The sequence below is a fragment of the Charadrius vociferus genome, unplaced genomic scaffold (assembly GCF_000708025.1).
Source record: "Charadrius vociferus isolate BGI_N301 unplaced genomic scaffold, ASM70802v2 scaffold349, whole genome shotgun sequence".
Lineage (NCBI taxonomy): Eukaryota > Metazoa > Chordata > Aves > Charadriiformes > Charadriidae > Charadrius > Charadrius vociferus.
In genome coordinates, this window is record NW_009650068.1 from 232,497 (window position 1) to 252,435 (window position 19,939).

Genomic DNA, 19,939 nt, shown 5'->3' on the forward strand with positions numbered 1-19,939 from the left:
AACCCCTGGTGTTTCTACACCTCTTTTTTTTTTTCCTTTTTTTTTTTTTTTTTTTTTTTAAACTTTCAAACTTCCTACCTGTGTGAAGTACTGCTTCTGGTCATGGCCAGACAGCTTCAATTTCACTGTCAGAGCGGCTCAGACAGCAGCTTGGCAGAGGGCAAAAAGCAGATTTTTTTTCCAACTGCCTCAAGGCAGAGGGGCTGGTGAAGGCAGGTGATGAGCGCTTGTTTGATACTTGGCAAGTCATTAACCCAGTAAACCAGTGCAGATATGAGATAGTAAGAGGATAAAACTACTTTATCAGTTGTTTATAAATAAGGGTGCTTTTTTTCTGATGCAAGCCCCTGGATGGTGTACACTGGTCAGTAATAAACACCGGCATGCACATACCATCCCAGCCTTGAGAAACCAGAGTGCTGACCCAGAGGACTAGCTGTGGCTGATGGACTCTGGGCTCAGCGACAGGTAGAACAGAAACAAGCTCTGGAGTAGCTAGCTATGAGCAGTCAGTGACCTCCAGAAGGGACAGGCGTAGGAACAAGCAGCCAACAGCACTTACTACTTTTCCTGTTTTCCAGCTGCCATTGTGCTGGAAAAAAGTAATCAACCTTCTCCAGAAGAGGAGGATGACAAGCACCAGTGTGACTTTCTGACCTGCTTCCATGTAGCAGTGTTAAACAAGCCCTGGGACCAGGGACCAAAACCAAGAGCTGCCTGTTCCAAATGGGAGAGGAGCAAAAGGCAAGCCACGGGCACGGCGCCTGCACCTGCGCTCCAGTCTGAAAACTAAAATGGCCTAAACAGAAGGGTTGCTTAAAAATACCCTAGAGGTTTGTGGTGAGGGCTCTCTCCTCCCACCTGGGTGTAAATATCTGCAGGCAGAAAGAACAGGATGTGAGCCTCCTACAGACCCTTTCTCTGGTACCTGCTTCTCCCCATCTCACATGACCACCAGCACCTCCTGGATGCCACCCCAGTGTCAAGCTCATCAGCAGGGCCCAGCAATACTAACTCCAGCTTTCTTTGGCTTTCAGGTGACATAGTCTAAAAGTGGGTCTGTACTTTTGCCCCTAGCCAGAGGGATGGCCAAGGTCACTGGCTAGCACACAGCGTCTCACTCTCAGCACCAGTGTTTTGCTCCATGCTGTCTCTAAGAACAGTGGAGCCCTAAGCAATTTTAAATTAAACAGGGCAGAACATGTAACAACTTGATGCCATCTTCTGCAGCCTCTGGCTCTGGTTTAGTGCATCCTCCCACAGCTTTAGCAGAACATGAAAATCCCAGACATGGGATATGAAGTGTACATAGCAGGCAAGCAGAAAAGAAACTTTTCTATCACTCCAGGCAGGTCTGCCCTTTAAGTAGTGATGCAGTCAGAAACTGTTGATATTTGCCAGCATTTCTTTTAGTGCATACTGTATGCAACATTAGTTCCTCCTCTACTAATGTTTGCACCTGCTCTTCCTTGTCTCCTGATCCTTTTTCTCCTAACAGGCTCCTAGTCCTCTTCCCTAGAGCATCACTCAACACCCTCACCCTCCCCTCCCCTCACTAAAAGTTATCATTATCTTAGTGTCCTGCTATCCCCTCTATACTCCACATAGTGATTTGTTCCCAAACCCTTTTAGGAGCAAAGAACCCATTCCTTTGTAGTTCACACAATGCAAAACACAACAATTTCAGAGCAACAGAAAAAGCGTGCAAGCTGTCACATAACCTGCAGTGTCTTCATCCAGCACTGTGGTCCTCAAGCTTTTTAAAAAAAGAGGAAGGGTGGCTTTGAAAAGTTTTGTTTCCTCTTCTCATCTTCCCAGTTTCTGCCCAACAAAAGCATTAATTACTCTTGAACTTATCTCAAGTCCCCAGAGCTCAAACATCAGTTTTTGGGTTGTTTTTTTTTGCAGTATGAAACAGTCTGCACTACCTATTTCCTTCTCCCATCATTTACATTTTAATTTTCTGTAGAACTGAACCTCAAACTCTACCTGTGTTGGCTCAAAGGATGTACTACACTCATCTTGGAGCTGAAGAGGATGGACAACTTCTGGGTGGGATAGTCAGAGACCAGCACAACCAAACACAACAGCACCGGAACAGTTCTTTTCTGTGGCTCCTACCTCTTGCCCTCCAGTTCCAGGATGTATTCTGACACTCCCCAGAAAGTCACTGCTCTAGTGGAGGAAGGAAAAAAATGAGCAAGACAACAATTTGAGTCTCAAAGCCGTTATATCATCCAAATAGCGAACTCAGTTTATTTCTAAAACAGCTGGAATCCCGTATTTGACAAAGTTGCAGACAGATGGAGCTTTGAGAACCAGGCTGACACGGAAGGAAACTTAAACACTTTTGCTGGCAGAGCTACAGTAGTGAGGAGCCAAAGACCCTGTCAGACAGACCTGTCATTCAAAGACCCCCGGTAGAGCTGGTGATACCAGCAAAACCTGTGCTTTTCTTGGTAGACATGTTTCACAAGGAGGATTTTGGGGTGGTGAGGAAGCTTTGGCAGCAGAGATGTCAGTTTTCCAGCCTGAAAGCATCCCACATTAAGAGCATCTGGTGGGTCTATGGACCCAGCACTGTCATAACAGCAAAAGCTGCAGGCATACCTTAGACCTGTCAATAGGCACAAAACCCAAAAGGGTACTTGTAATTTACTTCTCCTGATCCAGTATAAACAAGTGCACTTGCAGCAAAACATATTCTTTGGATGATCACAGACCATCGTTCAGAAATTCTTTGGTTGTCAGACTGCATGAAATTCACCCTAATTATTTTTTTTCCCCCCACATGGCGACAAGCGACAGAGTGATGTGGGAGGCTGGAAAAAAGATGCTAGTGTAGTGCCAGGAGAGGGGGCATAATTCCAGCAGAGAGTGGAAACAGCCTTTTTTTCAGAGGAAGCTCCGGCTCCAGCCCCAATCCTTAGCAAGTGCTTCTTCCCACTGCGACTGCAGCACTGAGGGCTCAGCTGCGTTCACACTGTGTGCAGCACAACATTGGTTTTCCACAAGATTGCCAAGAGGGTTTAAAGCTTGTAGGGATGTGCCTACTATCTACTGGAGGTGGTATCTCAGGAGGTAAAGGAGCAGTAGAGCGCTTTTCTTTCCCATGGAGGAATAGAAGAGGCTGTATCCTTAAGTATCTACCACGTCAGTCCAAATTAAAGTCAGAGTGCTGGTTTTCAAAAACTGTAGTCAAGTCAGTCTTGGCAGGAGACTGGTGATCAAGCATATGTGTGTGTGTTTGTGTGCATGTGGGTGCATGTGTGTGTGTACACCTTCTTCTGCAGGTATTTTCACTCAATGTGCCCAGAATGAAGTCCCTTGTCATGTATTTCCTTTGGACTGGTCTTGTGCTGGCAGGGCAAGAAAGCCTGAACCATCATTCACTGCTGACAGTGGATTTCTAGCTGAGAAGGATGTCTCTCAAGTCAGAGAGCCTTTGAGGCATGCTCAGTTCAGGTCATTAAAAAGAAAAAAGTGAGCCATTTCTGAATAAACACAAAATATGTCATCTGAAGGTATGGGGCAGAAAAGCAGGCCAAAGTTGGCCATTGTAAAGAAATAAAAACCAGTCAATATGAAATTAATAAAACTATATAACAGGCAGTTATAATGTTATTTGAATAATCCTCTATATGAATGTGAAAGCATTTTATCCTGGAGTGAATATACATTTCCTCATCCACAAATAGCGGACTTGTGCACTTTCAAATTGTTTCCTGCTCTACGTTGCTGGAAGTAGGGCACTTATGAAAAGAAACAGCAAGAAGAATCACAGAAACTGTGCACCACAAGGAAGGGGATTTCTACCTTTCCAGGTTATCTGCTCAGTTATTTTAATTTACTTATTCAAAATTTTTGACACTTTAGCAGTAGGCAAATTTCTCTTGTAAAAGAGTAAAAAAAATAAAATCAAAGGATATTAGGATGAGAGAAAAAAATAGGGTGGCAACAAATTGCAATGTATGATGACCTGCTACGAGGCACAAAGTTTTCTGAGAGGACCATTAAATTACTTAGCAGTACTGACGCAGAATTTCAGACAAACAGAAAAATGTACAGCAGGCCAGAAAGTGCTTTTTTTCCTCCAGATCGGACCTGGTAAACTGTATAAATCCTACTTTTTGCAGAAACCCACCACACCATCATGCAGTTGTCCTGACGGAAAAGACCCAACTTACAAGTTCTACTTCACAGCTAGACATGAAAGGGGAAGCACCAAGGAGGAAGGGCCTGCACTTCCCTTTTTCCTGCAAAGAATTTCCATCTCACCCAAGACGGATTGCAAAAGGAGAGAAAGACAAAGGTGCCAAGAAGGCATTTTCTCAGCTTCGAAGTTACATAGAACTTGACAACAAGACCAGGTTGGACAAAACTGAACTGTTCTGCCTGTCCAGGGTCTGGGCAGTCTCCAAAAGCGTGGATCCCAGCAGAGGCAGAGGAAGGGAAAAAAACACATGTAAGAGAGAAAAAGCAGCACATTGCTCCATTCACAATGGGCTTTCCATAAACACTGTTAGACTCCAAAGAGAATAATTTATAGGAAATGTACAGAAATTTTCTCCAGAACAGGTCTTACAAATACCCATTTAACAAACAAGTATTTGTGAAAAGGAAAAAAAAAGATCCCACAAAATATTATATAGATATTCTTGGGTACGTATTTTCCTGTATTTGGCAGAGGGAAGTTTTTAAGAATAATCTTTCATTTTTAATAACCTGTAAAAATTCATTAAGAAAAAAAAACCTGATTTAATCATTTACTGTTGGGGCTAAGAGGGAGTGTTTGCAGTGATGTATTCAAGTTGCAGTTCATAATTGTTGATGCTGGCTGAGCTGATGTTGGAAGTCCACAGTTCTGATAGAAGGAGGTAACAAAGACTTGGGTCAGCTTATCCAGGCACAAATCAGTTTGTAACAGTTCCTTTGTTAAACAAATCATCCTTGGAAGTTAAGAATCAGGTAGGAATTTGTAGGATTTCCCTTCTGTAAACAGATGGAGGAAATCAGAAGCATTTTTTCCATCCCTCTTGAAAGGAGAACCAAATGACTCTCCAAATGAGTTTTAAATTCTCTTATTGCAAATAGCTTGAAACAACCACAGCCCAGCTTGTGCGACAGAAGTTGTCTTTCTCTGTAAAGCTCATAAAAAGCATGTTCTCCATTATAAACTTCTTTTGGGGGGTAGGGGGGGCATGGGGGGAGCAAAAAAACTTTGGTTCAAAACATCATTTTGCACAGGTATTCAAGTAGATCTTCAAAAGCTACTGGCTGTCCAGGCTAGTAACAAAATACCCATGCTCTCTCCTCAGTAGTGGACACTCCTCTTTGGTATCCTATTTTGTAAGGCAGACGTCTTGCAGAGATGAAGGAGTCATACAGATGCATCTTTGAAAAGAAAGACAGTGTCACTTGCGCTGCCACAAACAAATTAATCTACTTGATTAAGAAACACACAAGAAATCTTCTTTTGGTAGGGGGTGGGGCAGGGAGAAAAGAAAACACTGATACATTCACTACTTGTTAGAAGCAAGTTATTTTGCTCTTGTAGTCAGTTAACAGTTGTCAGTAGCTGTGATATGTCTGTGTTGACAGAAAATACAGAATAATCGCTTTGTGAGTAATTTTGAATAACAAGGAACAGGACATTAATAAATCCTTCCAGGTAGACTCAGACCTGTGGCAGAAAATATAAATATTCATTTTGGGAGGCATTCTGGCAGCTACTAAGCATGATACTTACTTGTTGACTGCGTGATGCACGAAACCTTGTAGGATGACCATATGCTTAAAACACAAAGGATCGTAGCTAGGAACCCGAAAGTCTGGATGAGAAAACAAACAAACCACAAATGCTTACAGAACATTAGATGACACATATTCCATGAAGGTATGGACACTCTTGTATATCGAGCTACATATTTTATGACATTAACAAGCCCAAATACTCCATTCTGCCAATATACTAAAAAAATAGAAGTTTCCGTAGTATAATAGCAACTTATGTCTTGTCAAAACAATGACTGAAAGATACACTGAGAGTCATATACAACGGAGGATAAAAAGCTGGACAGCAGCATAAAGACTCACCTTCTAGACTTCTCACTAGGATTCTGCAACAAAGAAAAGACTTTTTCTAACACCTCTGATTACTGCTCTTTTACTGCCCCATTCAAACAAGTCTTTCCCTGCCATCTGTCAAATAAACAAGAAAGGTAAGTCTTCTAGTCCGTTTGCATCATCAAGACTAAGTTTCTGAAAGTAATTCTTTATTCTGGAGGAGTTGTATTTCAGGTCCTGCTACTGTGAAAATACTGTTGCTCACACTCAGAAGTCAGGTCTGTCTATAAAGGCCTCCAGCCAACAGAGGCAGACAGTATCTTCCAGTAAGCCAGCCCAGGATCCCAGTGGGTTTTAGCTCAGGAGAAATTATCTTGAACAGGACTCTGTTCAGGAGCAGGAGGCATCAAAAAAAGAAGACTGGGGTGAAATCCTTTGGGTAACTTCTAGTCTCTACCACAGCCATTTGTCAAAACTGAATTGTGTCAGTTCTTCCCCTAAACACGTTAGTTCCTACCAGTTAAAGCAGGAGCCTTTGGTTTCAACTCTCTCACAGGACAAATACTTCAGTATTTGTGAATAATACTACTTCAGTAGTGGATCTGGAGTCTCACAACAAAATATTTTTGTTGGCATTGTGTTACAGAACATTCACTGAAATAAGCTAGAAGGTAGTTCCCCAACAAGACATTAGCAATGCAAGTCTGTAAGAAAAAAAATTACAAGCAATAGATTTCCAATGCCCTACTTTATATATTGCAATTAAAAAAGTGTCAAGACTAATAAACATAGTCTTACCGCTCCAACCACAAGTCCACTCAAATTGTAACTCTTGGATGCTGCTACAATCGATGCAATAAGAAGCAGAATTGTACCAATTAAATAATGAAGAAACTCCTGTAAAGACAAGCACAGCCTGCATCAGAAGGCAAACTTATCAGGGAAAGCATTTTGATATGCCTCAGAATAAAAACAATTTGGCAGAGGACAAAACACCAGTCAAAAGAAAAAAAAAATAAAAAAGCTTAAGAAAAAGAGAAAAAAAACCACCTCAGGATTGGATTTTGTACTATACCTGACTTTTTATTAAAAAAAAAAAAAACGGAGAGAGGGCCAATCTTCAGGTCTACTAACGTCACTGGAATAAGATCTACATACTGGGTATGGATGCAGTCCTTTCAATTCAACATGATACATTACTGAGGGTGAAACACGTATCTTTATTGCATCGAGTATGCACCTTGCTGGAGGAAGAAGCCTTAAGGGCATATTTCTCTAGCCTATATGAAATGGCAATAAATGGTAACAAATGGCTTAAGTAGAAAATGAAACGCTCCTACTTCTGATAATCTTAGAAATTAAGCAGTGGATCTACTGCTGGATTTACTAACAACTTACATCAACCAAGACTGGAAACAGGAGGGAAGCCACGAAAAGCACAACTACGTCATAACCAACACCAAGCCTCCTAAGTCTGTAAGTGGCTGCAGCTGTCCCGCAGTAAAACATGATGCCACAGGTTTTTCTGAGACCATTGAGGCACCACATTTCTCTAGTTCACCACTCTTCCCTAGTTTAACAAGTATCAGTCCAGGAGTCAATTTTACCTTGTTATAAGAAGGAATCTTTGGATTTAGATTTTGAATCCTCACAAAGCTTATGGCAACCAATATGGGTGTTTGCAAACTGAACATGGTTGTTTCTTTGGCATGGTGGGGCGGGCAGGGGGGTATCTGCTTACTTTGTCTGCATTGCACTACCAGCATGAGCCAAACAAATGCCATGTATAAGGGAGAGGAGAGATTCTGTCTCTAACCAAAGGAGAGAAAATACAGTCCCAAAAGGAAATTGTTCAAGCAAATCCCAGAAGAGAGAGGGTCTATCATATACCACAGTTTCCCTCTGCTCGGGTGTTTATAAACAGCTGAGGAGGATCTTTGCCATAAAGTAGGCTCTGAGACTGCAACCTACTTTCCTCATTTGTAACCTTGTTTCGGGTAATCAAGATCTCAACCCTTGCTTTTGCTAGAATAAATTATTTCCCTAAGGAGGCTTCTCTGGCTAGTCCACCATACAGCAGGCAAATTAGGCATGCTATTGCCTCCTTAGAGACACCAAATAAAGCAGGCCACTACTTTAGAGGAATCCGAGGGATGAGCAAAGGTGCAAAAAAATCATCAAAGGCTAAAATTAGCTGGAGAACCAACCCGTGGCAGGACCAGGAGAGTGGCCCTCTGGAGAAACACTTTCCAGCTTTAAAAGGTGTCAGTGCTGAACAACCTTTTGAACCACTGCAACTTTACTGACTGCAAATCACACCCCTGATTGCAATGTAGAGATCCTGCCAGGAAATTCAGCCAAACAGTAGCTGTAGTTGCCCAAAGTCTCTTACAGGTCTTCCTATTCTGTTCTAAACATACTTAAGTGTGTGACTGAAAAGGAGGTTGGTTGTAAAAGAGCAGCAGTGTTCAAGCATCACATCCCATAAAGCTATCCAAAGCTGAGCAGCCACAAACTGCAGTGCCTTAAACTCACTAGTAACTCTGGAACATTTAGGAATGATTAAACACCCAACAAAAAACCAAAAGCAGCCTATGCAGATGTCAAAATGGTATAGTCCTGTTGCAGCAATGCACACATTAAATGCTGCTTTGCAAAACTGTCATTTATTAGCTTATGTCAATCCCTTATTTCAATCCCTGCATCTGTATTATCTCTAGATAAAGTACTTTCTAGAGAAAGATACTGGTGGTACGCATTTAAAAACAGAAAAAAGGGTGCAAGTCTAACCATATTCTTCAGCTAAAAAGAAAATTAATTTTTTCTCTCTGTTTAGGAAGTGGATGGATGGACAAACCATTACCTTAGATATTTAAACTACTTACATAGCTTCTGTTAAACACCATCCAACTACTTGGACTTCAAAATCCCTCTATATCGCCCCAGTTGGTTTTCCCCATCTCTTTGGTCCTTCCTCTCTGGAACTAACATGTCACTATGCGTAAGTGAGACGTGTTCTAAGAGGTTATTAAAATCCACCATCCCACACTAGGACGCAGGACTCTTCTGTTAGCTGACCTGACCCAAAGCTACTGAGGAAGTTCAGGTCTTGCATTTTCTGTGCTGCTTGTTAGCTCTCTGCTAGGATGTGAGAGATGGATGTGCAGAGGAAATGCAAGAATGAGGCAGGAACATCCTGCAGGATATCCCAGGAACGGCCAGGCTATGGCATTCAGGTTGAGGCCCATATTTCTTGCTATTGTTTAAGTTACCTAAAACCATACCAAAAAGAGACACATTTGACTTAAATAGCACTCATAGACTTTATTTTAGAACAGGATGTAGTACAAGAATTCTAACGCTATGATTCTAACTCTAGCAATCCCTTAGCTGGTATAAATGACCTGTGCTAGGACCTGTCTGCTGAAGGCTTTATAATCAGTAGCTTCTTTTCAGTTGTCTCAGAATAACGCTATTGCTTTCCCTGGAGTAAATCAGGTCTCATATCTGTGTAAAGAAGGACAGGATCAGATCCAAATTGGCTAAAAAACCTACAATTACAGAATCTGCTGAACTGAATACTAATAACAAAAGCAACAAAAGGATTCGTATACATGGCAAAAAAAAATTACATGAAAGACAGCCTACCATTGTGTAATAGCACAAGAAAACGGACTAAGCAATCAAGACATCAACCCACAAGAGAAGCAACGAACCCAGACCATCTAACAGGCTTACCGCCAGTGGCCAGCTAACGCAAGTGAGCTTCCTGTAGATTCTGAAAATGTGGATAATGTAGAAGAATAAAATCATAACCAAGTCGCACATGGTGACTATCTGAAAGTAGCTGTATGCACTGTTATCCGTCCACGGATAATTATTTACACTGATGAATCCAACCAGTAGAGAGATCTGAAAGACAAAAGGCACATTAAAGATTTTTACAATGGTGCTCAGAGGGCCATGGAGATGATTTTAAACACAACAAAATGGCACTTAGAAGACAAATATCTAATGTAAATTGGACGGTCCCAACAAAATGGAGGACAAAGTAACGAGCATGGCAATAATATTTTAAAATTCGCTGTTAAATGAGCTGAAACAACCATTAAGAGGGGGAAAGAACCAACTGCTAAAAGGCAAGCAGCAGTTTCAGCCTGAAGAATCCAACCTGAAGAAGTCTCTATACCATACAAGAGGTCTCAAATAGAGAAGAAGCATTGAATGTCTGGAGCTGCACCAGCAACTGACACATCTAAACCCCACGGACTTTCAGAAGGAAATCACTGAAAGCTGTAAAAATTAAGGTGCCCTTGAACACATGTGCCTTTAGTTCCATTTAGTGAGTTCTCACATGCAAATTGGAGGACCTGGCTGCAACTGAGCTAACAGTTTTACCCTTCCCTTTCTACCACCTACAGAGCAGGAGTATTAGCAGACTATAAGGTAGTTTCATTGCAAATAATATAAACATTTGGAGGAACTGATTAATTCACCCCACCCCCAATACAACAGTTATAAAACTTTAATATGTTAAAATTGTCACATAAAACTATAAAGCATTATTGTACAACTTTCAGTTGCAGGCTTGCAAAGGACAACAGCTATTTTATTTTTTTAATCTAGAACTATTTTTTTTTATTTTACTAATCTTGCTGCTTCTACCAGCCTGGCTAGCCTAGTTGATAAATCTACCAAGGATATACCCGAATATTTTCTTATTACAGACTTTGTCAATGCGTGCTTTCAGCCACTGTAATTTTTCATTCATCCGAAGTCAGCCAGGAGCAGTAATGATTCATATTTTAAGTGTTTCTCCAATATATTAAAAAAACTATCTGAGTAAGCCAGCACTTCAAGACTGCAGCATCCTTTCCCGCACACTCATCTTCGACACTCCTAAACAACTGCATCGATTATCAGAATAATTTCCTTAAGATTAAAAGGGAAAAAAAAACAAACAACACCCCAACAACATGGCTTAGATTCTTCCTGCTGTAGTTTTAACTGAGTTTCACCTGCTCAGTTCTAAGTGAACCGACTAAACATACACATCCTCAAGTGCAATCAAAAGCTCTATATACACATAAGAATTTCACAAGAAGGTCACAAAAACTTGTGATCTTGGCCAAACTCCATATAAACAGCCACATCAATGTCACAACAGTGAACTAGCTCAAAAAGGTGGCTCCAAAGAGAAAAGTCAGTGTTCCAGGATTCTCTCCCACACAAGTGGCTAAGCTACTGTTAGATCTGGTCTGGCTCCATTATTTTTACCGTGGTAGTCCAAGTAGTTGATATTAGCATTGTAAGTGATCCTCAGTCCAAGCCACTGACAGTCTTCTGCATTACAGTAAGCCTACATCTCCTCCCACCTTTGAAATAGATACAGGGCAGGGAAGACATGACTTTGAGGTGCAGGGCTAGATCATGCTCAATGCTTCCCAACAATGGAGGTTACATGTGCCTTTAAAAATGAATGGTATTGCTTAAGGCTGTGTCTACCCAAATATGTTCCTGCCCTCTGGTTTGGGAGTGTAACATCATAGTAACATCCTGTGTGTTTAGTGCTTCTGTCTGTACCATGACTGTTCTCTGGGTCTCACAGCCTAGCCACTGGAGAGTCCTAAATGCACGAAGCTTTGCATCTTGTGCATGGCAGAGCTTTCTGAGATGCTACATTTCTTAGAAGACAATAAAGCAATGCTCTCTGAATTCAGCATTTAAATATTTCTGGCTCAGTTCTTCAATTCTGAGATAATTTTAATGAAGTGTTTGTCCAATGTATGTCTCCATACACTAGGTCTACATTAAGCCATGATTTCATGAGTGGGAATGGCCCTTGTCATCTCCTTCCCACCGTGATTTCACTCCCTGTCATGTACTGGCTCCTCCACTCATCTGTGCTGAGACACTTCAGTGTACTAAGCCAGCAGAAAAGTGAAATACCGTGCCATTCACAGAAGGCAGGGTCAGGTGAGCAAGGGAGTGTAAGGGAGAAGCTAAGACAAAAGGAAAGGATAGGAAAGACAGAGCAGGCAGGATGGCAGCAGCTAGTAACCATGCTGGCTCAGGCTGCAGACCATCCATCTCGGTTCCTTGAATCTTAATGTCAGCTAAGCAAAAAGTCGTCTGACTTAGCTGTTGAATAACTTCAACAATCAGAATAAGATCAGCAGGTCATTCACCCTATAATCTAGGAGAACACTTGAAGTGATGCAAGACACATATCTATTATTTTCATGAGAAAATGAAAACTAAGTTTAATGAAACTTCATTCTGTACAAAGACTCAACAAGAAGTCACAGCAAGCATTGAATCTTGCTCTTGGATAAAGGTGGGATGAGGACAACACTTCTCTAACCACCAAAGGCTAAAAGGGGTCTCCTTTATTCGGGTACCTTCACAATCATCAGTGCTCAGTTTCAATTACACTGTACATATCAAGAAGGAAGTGCTAATTCACAGAAATACTAAATCTGCATATTGGCTCATTTCATGCTTGAACCATTAACTTTATCAACTTTTTTTACTATATACAAAGGACAAGAACGACTGTATCCTTGAAGCACAACCATGACCCAAATAATAAGGTGCACTGGTAAAACCCCTTAGTTTAAAGGAGTCCCAGTTCTTTCAACTTCATGGAAGCATAGAAGGGTTTTTTTTTAGTTAAAAGTTAAAAAAATCTGAGAATAAAAAAAGAACAATGTGAGCCATCCAAGGACAAGGTCAGAAAATTCATCTGAGGTGTTATATTCCTCAGAAATAGAAAGATACAAGGTACCAACCAGTCAGTGAAGAATCTGCTCAGCTCCTAAGAACAGGGTAGAAACGTGGATTTGAACAAACCTGCCTTCCATTTCAATTGTACTTCACAATTAAAACAATTCCAAAAACAATTAGAAAAGATTGTTCCGTCTTTGATTTCAGATGTGCCTCAGCACACAAACAGGAAGCAATCACTGTGTGCAAGAAGCATTTCTTTCAAAAAATTATTTTCTTAGCATAATTTTCACAACTTGAGATTTACATACTATTTCTAAAGAGGGTTCTTTGATCGCACAATGCTATTTCACAGGACAGGTGCAAAGCGGACCATATCAACAACTTTATACAAAGGTATACCATGTTTACCACACTATATTGCCTGCACGATCAGAAGGTACAGTCAGAGTTTAAAACTCACCGTTGAAAAAGAATGCTAACAAATGTAGGAAATAGAGCTACATAATATTTTATCTGTCTTTTAAAAGTGACAAATACCAAAGTTCCTTCATCAGATACCAGTTTATCACGATATACTACTGGGTGATGACTGTATTTTTTCCCCTCTGGAATTCTTGTTCCCAGAGAACTTGAAATTGAGCAATAAAATAAATAATATGTAACTGTCTCAGATATAGTTCTACATGTATCTTAAAAGTCAGTTTGTGGCACAGAGAGAGAGAAAGAGAGAAATGAATGGCAAAGCAGTAAAATGATCAAGTGTTACAAATGTTCTTTATGCATCTGTGCTGAGGGGAACAGGTCTTGAAAAAAAGGGGAACATCTTGAAAACAAAAACCAGAGCCACAAAAAAATTAGGGCACTGCCATTTCCATTTCAATACAGTATTTCACAGATCCTGAGAGCAGCAGACATGTAACCCATAGCCAGCAAGCCAGTCAAACCAGAAGTACAGGTCAAATGATGGGCAGTCTCATTAGAAGATTTCAACATGCTCCACAAAATATATCCAGGCTTCAGAACTGCATTACAAAAAGGGGTGAGGGACACACTGCAGAACACTACTATTTAAGTGCTTTCTGGTTTCTGAAAAGCAAACCAAAGAACATATGCATCAATCAACTCCAAGGAGGTATTTTTTGATTTAAATGAAGTTCCATATTTACTGTTTCATGGAAGTTGACTGGCTTAAATTAATTCACTTGTTGACTTTCCAGTGGACCAGATATTTGAAGTCAGTCATGAAACGTGTTTAGGAACACTGGTATACATCAGGAACTATGTCGCACTGAAGCCAACAAGAGCTAAAGGCAGTCAGCAATTGCCAGGAGGCACTCAACACCTTACCACACAGAACAGACATCATAAAAGAAAGATGGTAAGAGTCTACATTCTCTTTGCTATTTTGAGCTGGAGACAAGGCAACCACATCCTCTGCAATGTGCCTGTGGAAAATTTTGGCTCCTGAATAGCACTGACATAAGCTCCCAAGCCTAAACTCCATTTTGATTTGAAGTGAGCACAGCTCTACCAAAAATGAAACATAATTTGCTCTTTCCTGATATGGTCTTCCTTCAAAAGCCAATCCACAGCCCCCAAAAAAGGGTGAACAAACACAAATCTTTCAAGGACGTTAATGGGAGGTGGAACATAGGCTGGGAGATCTGATCTTCACAACAAAGAAGAACCAGGGGTTATGCTGCTGCTGCCTTTAAGTGATAAGGACAAGGCTCAAGACTCTTTTTCCCCTGTGCTATGACACCACTAGCTCAATGGGCCAGGCATGGGCCAGGCCAACCAGCCACACCCAGGGCTGGGGTATGAGAGATGGGCTGTGATAGCAGCACGTGTCCCAGCCATGCAGAAAATTTAAGATGTGATCCAGTTATGTGTCTTGTGCTAACAGCAAGGATCATAGAATCAGAGAATGGCCGAGGTTGGAAGGGCCCTCTGGAGGTCATCTTGTCCAACCCCCCTACTCAAGCAGGGACACCTAGAGCCAGTTGCCCAGAACCGTGTCCAGCTAGGTTTTGAATATCTCCAAGGCTAGAGACTCCACAACCTCTTTGGACAACCTGTGCCATTGTTGGATCATCCACACAGTGAAAAGGCATTTTCTGATGTCCACTTTGACTTCCATGTGACTTTTGCCTCTTGTCCTGTCACTGGGCACTATTCAGAATACTCCATCTCCCTGTCCTTCACCCCCTTCCATCAGGTATTTATATACGTTGGTGGACTCCCCTGAACCTTCTCTTCTCCAGATGCAACAGTCCCAGCACTCTCAGCTTCTCGTCATGTGAAGGATGCTCCAGAACTTTCACCATCTTTGTGGATCCATGCTGGATGTTTTTCTTGTACTGGGAAGCCCAGAACTACACACAGCACTTCAGATGTGGCCTCACCTCTGCCAAGTAGAGGGGAAGGATCCCAGTCCGCTGGCAACACTCTTCCTAGCACAGCCCAGGATGCTGTTGGCCTTCTTTGCCACAAGAGTGTATGGCTGGCTCATGGTCAGCTTGTTGTCCACCAAGACCTCAAGGTCTTCTCTGCAGACCTGCTTTCCACCCAGTTGGCCTCCAGCCTGTAGTGGTGCAAGGGCTTACCTTCAGATATCCCCGGATGCAGGACTTTGCATTTCCCTGTGTTGAACTTGATGAGATTCCTCTCTGTCCAGCCTCTCAAGGTCCTTCTCAATGGCAGCACAACCCTCTGGCTCATCGGCCACTCCTCCCAGTTTTCTGTCATCTACAAACTTGCTGAGGGTGCATTCTGCCCCATCATCCAGGTCATTAATGAAGATGTTGAACAGTACCGACCCCAGTACTGACCCCTGGGGTATTCCACTAGTGACTGGCCTCCAAGGACATCATACCACAACCCTCTGGGCCTGGCTGTTCAGACAGTTTTTAATCCACCTCACTACCCACTTAGTTAAGCCATACCCTGTCAGCTTGCCTATGAGGATGTTATGGGAGACCATAACCTTACTAAGATCCACTGCTCTCCCCACATGCACCAAGCTGGTCACTTAATTGTAGAAGGCTATCATGCTGCTCAAGCGTGATTTCCTCTTTGTAAATCCATGCCAATTACTCCTGATCACCTTCTTGTCCTTCATGTGTATGGAAATTCTTCCAGGAAGATTTTCTTCAACACCTTCCAAGGGACTGAGGTGAGGCTGACCAGCCTGTAGTTCCCTGGATCTTCCTTCCTGCCCACAGAGATGACATCAACCTGTTCAAAATGGCACACTTCCCTTCTGTACCTCTCAGGCTACAGAAGATAGGAAAGGACTGGACATGAGTGATAAATTCTTTCCCTGTGCTACAAAACGCTACTTGAAGTGTTCCCTGGAAATGCTGTTCCTTTTCAAAAATAAGCTATTTTCCTCCCTGTTTCTTCTTGCACCTATCAAAGAATGAGCACCTACAGTCCATTGGCCATTGATTAAGCTCAGCAAAAAACAAGAATATGTACCAAGACTTCAAGGATGTCAATCTTCCACCACAGGAAAATTCAATACCTTCTTAAGGAAAGAAGAGGAATCGTGATTTTGTATTATAAAGAGATTATATAGAGGAGGAAGATCCAACTTCCAATTACTCCCAGGGAAAATGCACACTGGAGAAAAGACCCTTGGCGTTAGGCCCAGATGCCATTGTACTCCCGATTTCAGATGGTTTGAATTCCACCTAACTCCCTGCACTTGCTCTTGGCTAGCTGTAGTACTGCAGATGCAATTAGCTTACAGAAAAAGCTCGGTTCCAAACATCCTAGCTTCACAGGAGTTGACTGAGCGTGATGCTGGGACCAAAAGCAGGCCAGCAACACAGTCCTCAGCTTCTCCGGTGGCTAGATCCTCCTGTTGTTTCCTGTCTTGCCAACACTCATGTAGGCCACCATGAAACTGTCCAAGAGCTGCCTGCATCTCAGGACTAATAGGCAAAAACCCAAATGTGCGGGAATGTGTCAACAAGGATGGAAGAACGCGGACCAAGGATGGAAGAACGCAGACCAAGCTGGCAAGTTCAAAGCAGCTTACTAGAGACTCACCTGCTGGAAGGAAGAGGCAGGCAGAAATGCATGCTCACCAGTCAAAAGATTACAGATACATTTTTTCTCACTAGTGCCCTGAGGGTAATGAAGGAACTACAGCAAAAGAAAGGACTTGTTTTGCCCTCCATATACCCATATGCCAGCTGGCACTGCTAAGCATTTTCTGGTCACATGGTAGAACTCTGTAGTTTATCTGACCGCACAACAATTTTACAACCCAGGAATCAATCTGCGCAAGTGTTTTATATGATCTTTTTCTACTGTCCTGCTTTAATGGATGTCATAAATAATGCTCTAGCCTTACTACCAATACTTAATTCTTTTGTAGTATTTGGAGAGAACTACATTTTCCTCAGACACAGCTACCTGCACAAACATAAATCCAGCACGATCTCCAATATTGACAACCACCTACTCTAAAGGAAAGCGTAATGTTCTGAGCATTAGAGATACATTCCTGCAGACAAACACTGACACAACAAGGGAGGAATTGAATGTCACTGGCTCTTGAATTTTGACCCCGGTTTTGTAATTCTCTTGCTATCTGAGCTTCAGTAAATCACTATTTCACTGCTTCAGCTCCCCCATTCTCCAAATGAGGGCTAATAAACACTTCACATGCATTGTGCTAGTTTTTCACCTTCAAAACACTTTAGACATGTAAAATCAGGCAAAAATGTTGAGCACTGCTAATAAACGTCTAGGTCAAGATGACTGTTTCCCTTTACAGTGTAAATGAGACTAGATGCCCACTAAAAAACCAAACAAACCCAGCCCCACCGCCCCAAAAAAGCCCAAACCAACAATCAACAGATCACAGATATAACAGAGAAGCATGGGTGAAAATATGTGTGAGAATGACCCTAAAACGTCTAAGGAGGAAGCCACAGAACAAGCGAGCAGTAGGAAAAGGTTGGTCTTTTGGGGGATGCTTTTTGGTTGATTTGTTGCCATTACACCACACAAGATAAAAAAAAACAAAGACAGCTGAGCTCACTGTGAAAGGGGAATTGGTATTTATTTCCTGACTGTCACTTAATTACTTACAGTAGACTTTGATATCGTGTGTTGCAAAAAAACCACCATGCACAAGACATTGCAAATAAACTTTGGAAAGGGACCTGGGAGTCCTGGTGGACAACAAGAGGACCATGAGCCAGCAATGTGCCCTGGTGGCCAAGAAGGCCAATGGCATCCTGGGGTGCATCAAGAAGAGGGTGGCCAGCAGGTCGAGGGAGGCCATCCGCCCCCTCTACTCTGCCCTGGTGAGGCTGCATCTGGAGTCCTGCCTCCAGTTCTGGGCTCCCCAGTTCAAGAAAGACAGGGATCTGCTGGAGAGGGTCCAGCAAAGGGCTACAAAGATGATTAGGGGATTGGAACATCTCTGATATGAGGAAAGGCTGAGGGACTTGGGTCTCTTCAGTCTACAGAAAAGAAGACTGAGGGGGGATCTTATTAATGCTTACATATACTTAAAGGGAGGGTGTCAGGGGGATGGGAACAGTCTTTTTTCAGTGGTGATCAGTGATAGGACGATTGGTAATCCTGAACATAGGAAATTCCATCTGAACATGAGGAGGAACGTCTTTACTTTGAGGGTAGTGGAGCACTGGAACAGGCTGCCCAGAGAGGGGGTGGAGTCTCCCACTCTGGAGACATTCAAAACCTGCCTGGACCCTTTCCTGTGCAACCTGCTGTAGGTGACCCTGCTCTGGCAGGGGGGTTGGACTAGGTGATCTCCAGAGGTCCCTTCCAACCCTGACCATTCTGTGATTCTGTGAAACTTGTGTACTCTAACTGGAAGCACAATCTTTAATGCTAAGGCTACTGTTCATCCTCTTGACCATTCCTGACTGCTCTGTACCACACATTTTGACTTACTGTATCCTGCTGTTCTTTTGCAATTATACTAATGACTGGAGTAAGGGTTATCCTTTCCCACTGTGCCTGTACAATACCCCATACAGCGGTGATGTACTGAGTGTGGCTGGGATGGTGCTGCCTTCACAGCAGCTCGTATGGTGCTGTGGTTTGCATTTGTGGTTAAAACAGTGTTGATAACACATCAACTTTTTGCTGCTGAACAGTGCTTGCACAGCTTGCTTCCTCTCTTCTTCCTCCCGTCACCCCAAGGCAAATAAACTTGCAAGTGGGCAAGACCCTGGGATGGGACACAGCCAGGACAGCTGGTTCCACCTGACCAAAAGGATATTCCAGACCATATGATGTCGGTGTTCAGTGATAAAAGCTCAAGAAAAGGAGGTATAAGGGGAAACATTTGAGGTTATGGTGTTTGTCTTTGCAAGCAATTATTACATGTGCTGAGGTCCTGCTTTCCAGGTAGTGGCTACACATCTGCCTGCTGATGGAGAGTAGCAAAGGAATTCCTCTTTTTGCTTTGCTTGCGTGTGCAACTTTTGCTTTCCTTATAAAACTGTTGTTATCACAACCCATGGGTCTTTTTGCCTTCCTTCTATTTTCTCCCTATCTTGCAGGACAGGGGAGTGAGTGAGAGGCTGGGTGGGTGTTTGGCTGCTGGCTGGCCACCCACCGCAGGTGGCCTACTCCTTGCCTGGCACTTCTAGCTGCTGCAGTAGTACAAACAACAATACTAAAAATCTTCATTACAGAAAGGAACTGAAAGTGGTTTTTGCAAATCCTGAGATCATATCCTGAACTGACAGGCTGAAACTGCTGTCTTACTGTGAAACTTTTAACTATGGATAATAATTTTCTTTTCTTCATAGAAGTAAGATGTGAAATGCCAGCTAAACTGTAGGGAGTAAAGACAACATCAGTAAGAAGCAAAATTGCCTCAAGGGGCCCAGTTCTAGAGAAACACTGTAACTCTTATCTCAAAGATTTACCATACTGCTGTGACACACAGAGTCATGTATAATCCACCCAGCACTGCATTATCTTTTCATAGAATTATTTTGCCATGCAATGTACAACCATTTTCTTGCTTTCTAAGAATATTTTATTTTCTTTGACTGTACTCCCTGCTGCTACACTCTCCTGTAAGAAGTTGTACTATGGCTTTTTGTCTCCAGTGTCTCCTTTCCTTTTTTCCTGCTCTTTATTC

At 42.4% G+C, this 19,939-nt stretch overlaps 1 protein-coding gene across 1 annotated transcript in view; it reads right to left on the bottom strand.

Moving 5' to 3' along the window:
* Positions 1-5,732: 5,732 nt before the first annotated feature.
* CMTM7 (CKLF-like MARVEL transmembrane domain containing 7) overlaps positions 5,733-19,939 on the bottom strand; it is a 27,380-nt gene continuing 13,173 nt past the window's right edge. Inside the window, exons 3-5 of the mRNA XM_009891978.1 lie at positions 9,805-9,978; positions 6,865-6,963; positions 5,733-5,831 (exon numbers count right to left, since the gene is read on the bottom strand). Of these exons, the coding sequence (XP_009890280.1) occupies positions 5,733-5,831; positions 6,865-6,963; positions 9,805-9,978 (372 nt within the window). The remainder of the gene's footprint in view (positions 5,832-6,864; positions 6,964-9,804; positions 9,979-19,939) is intronic.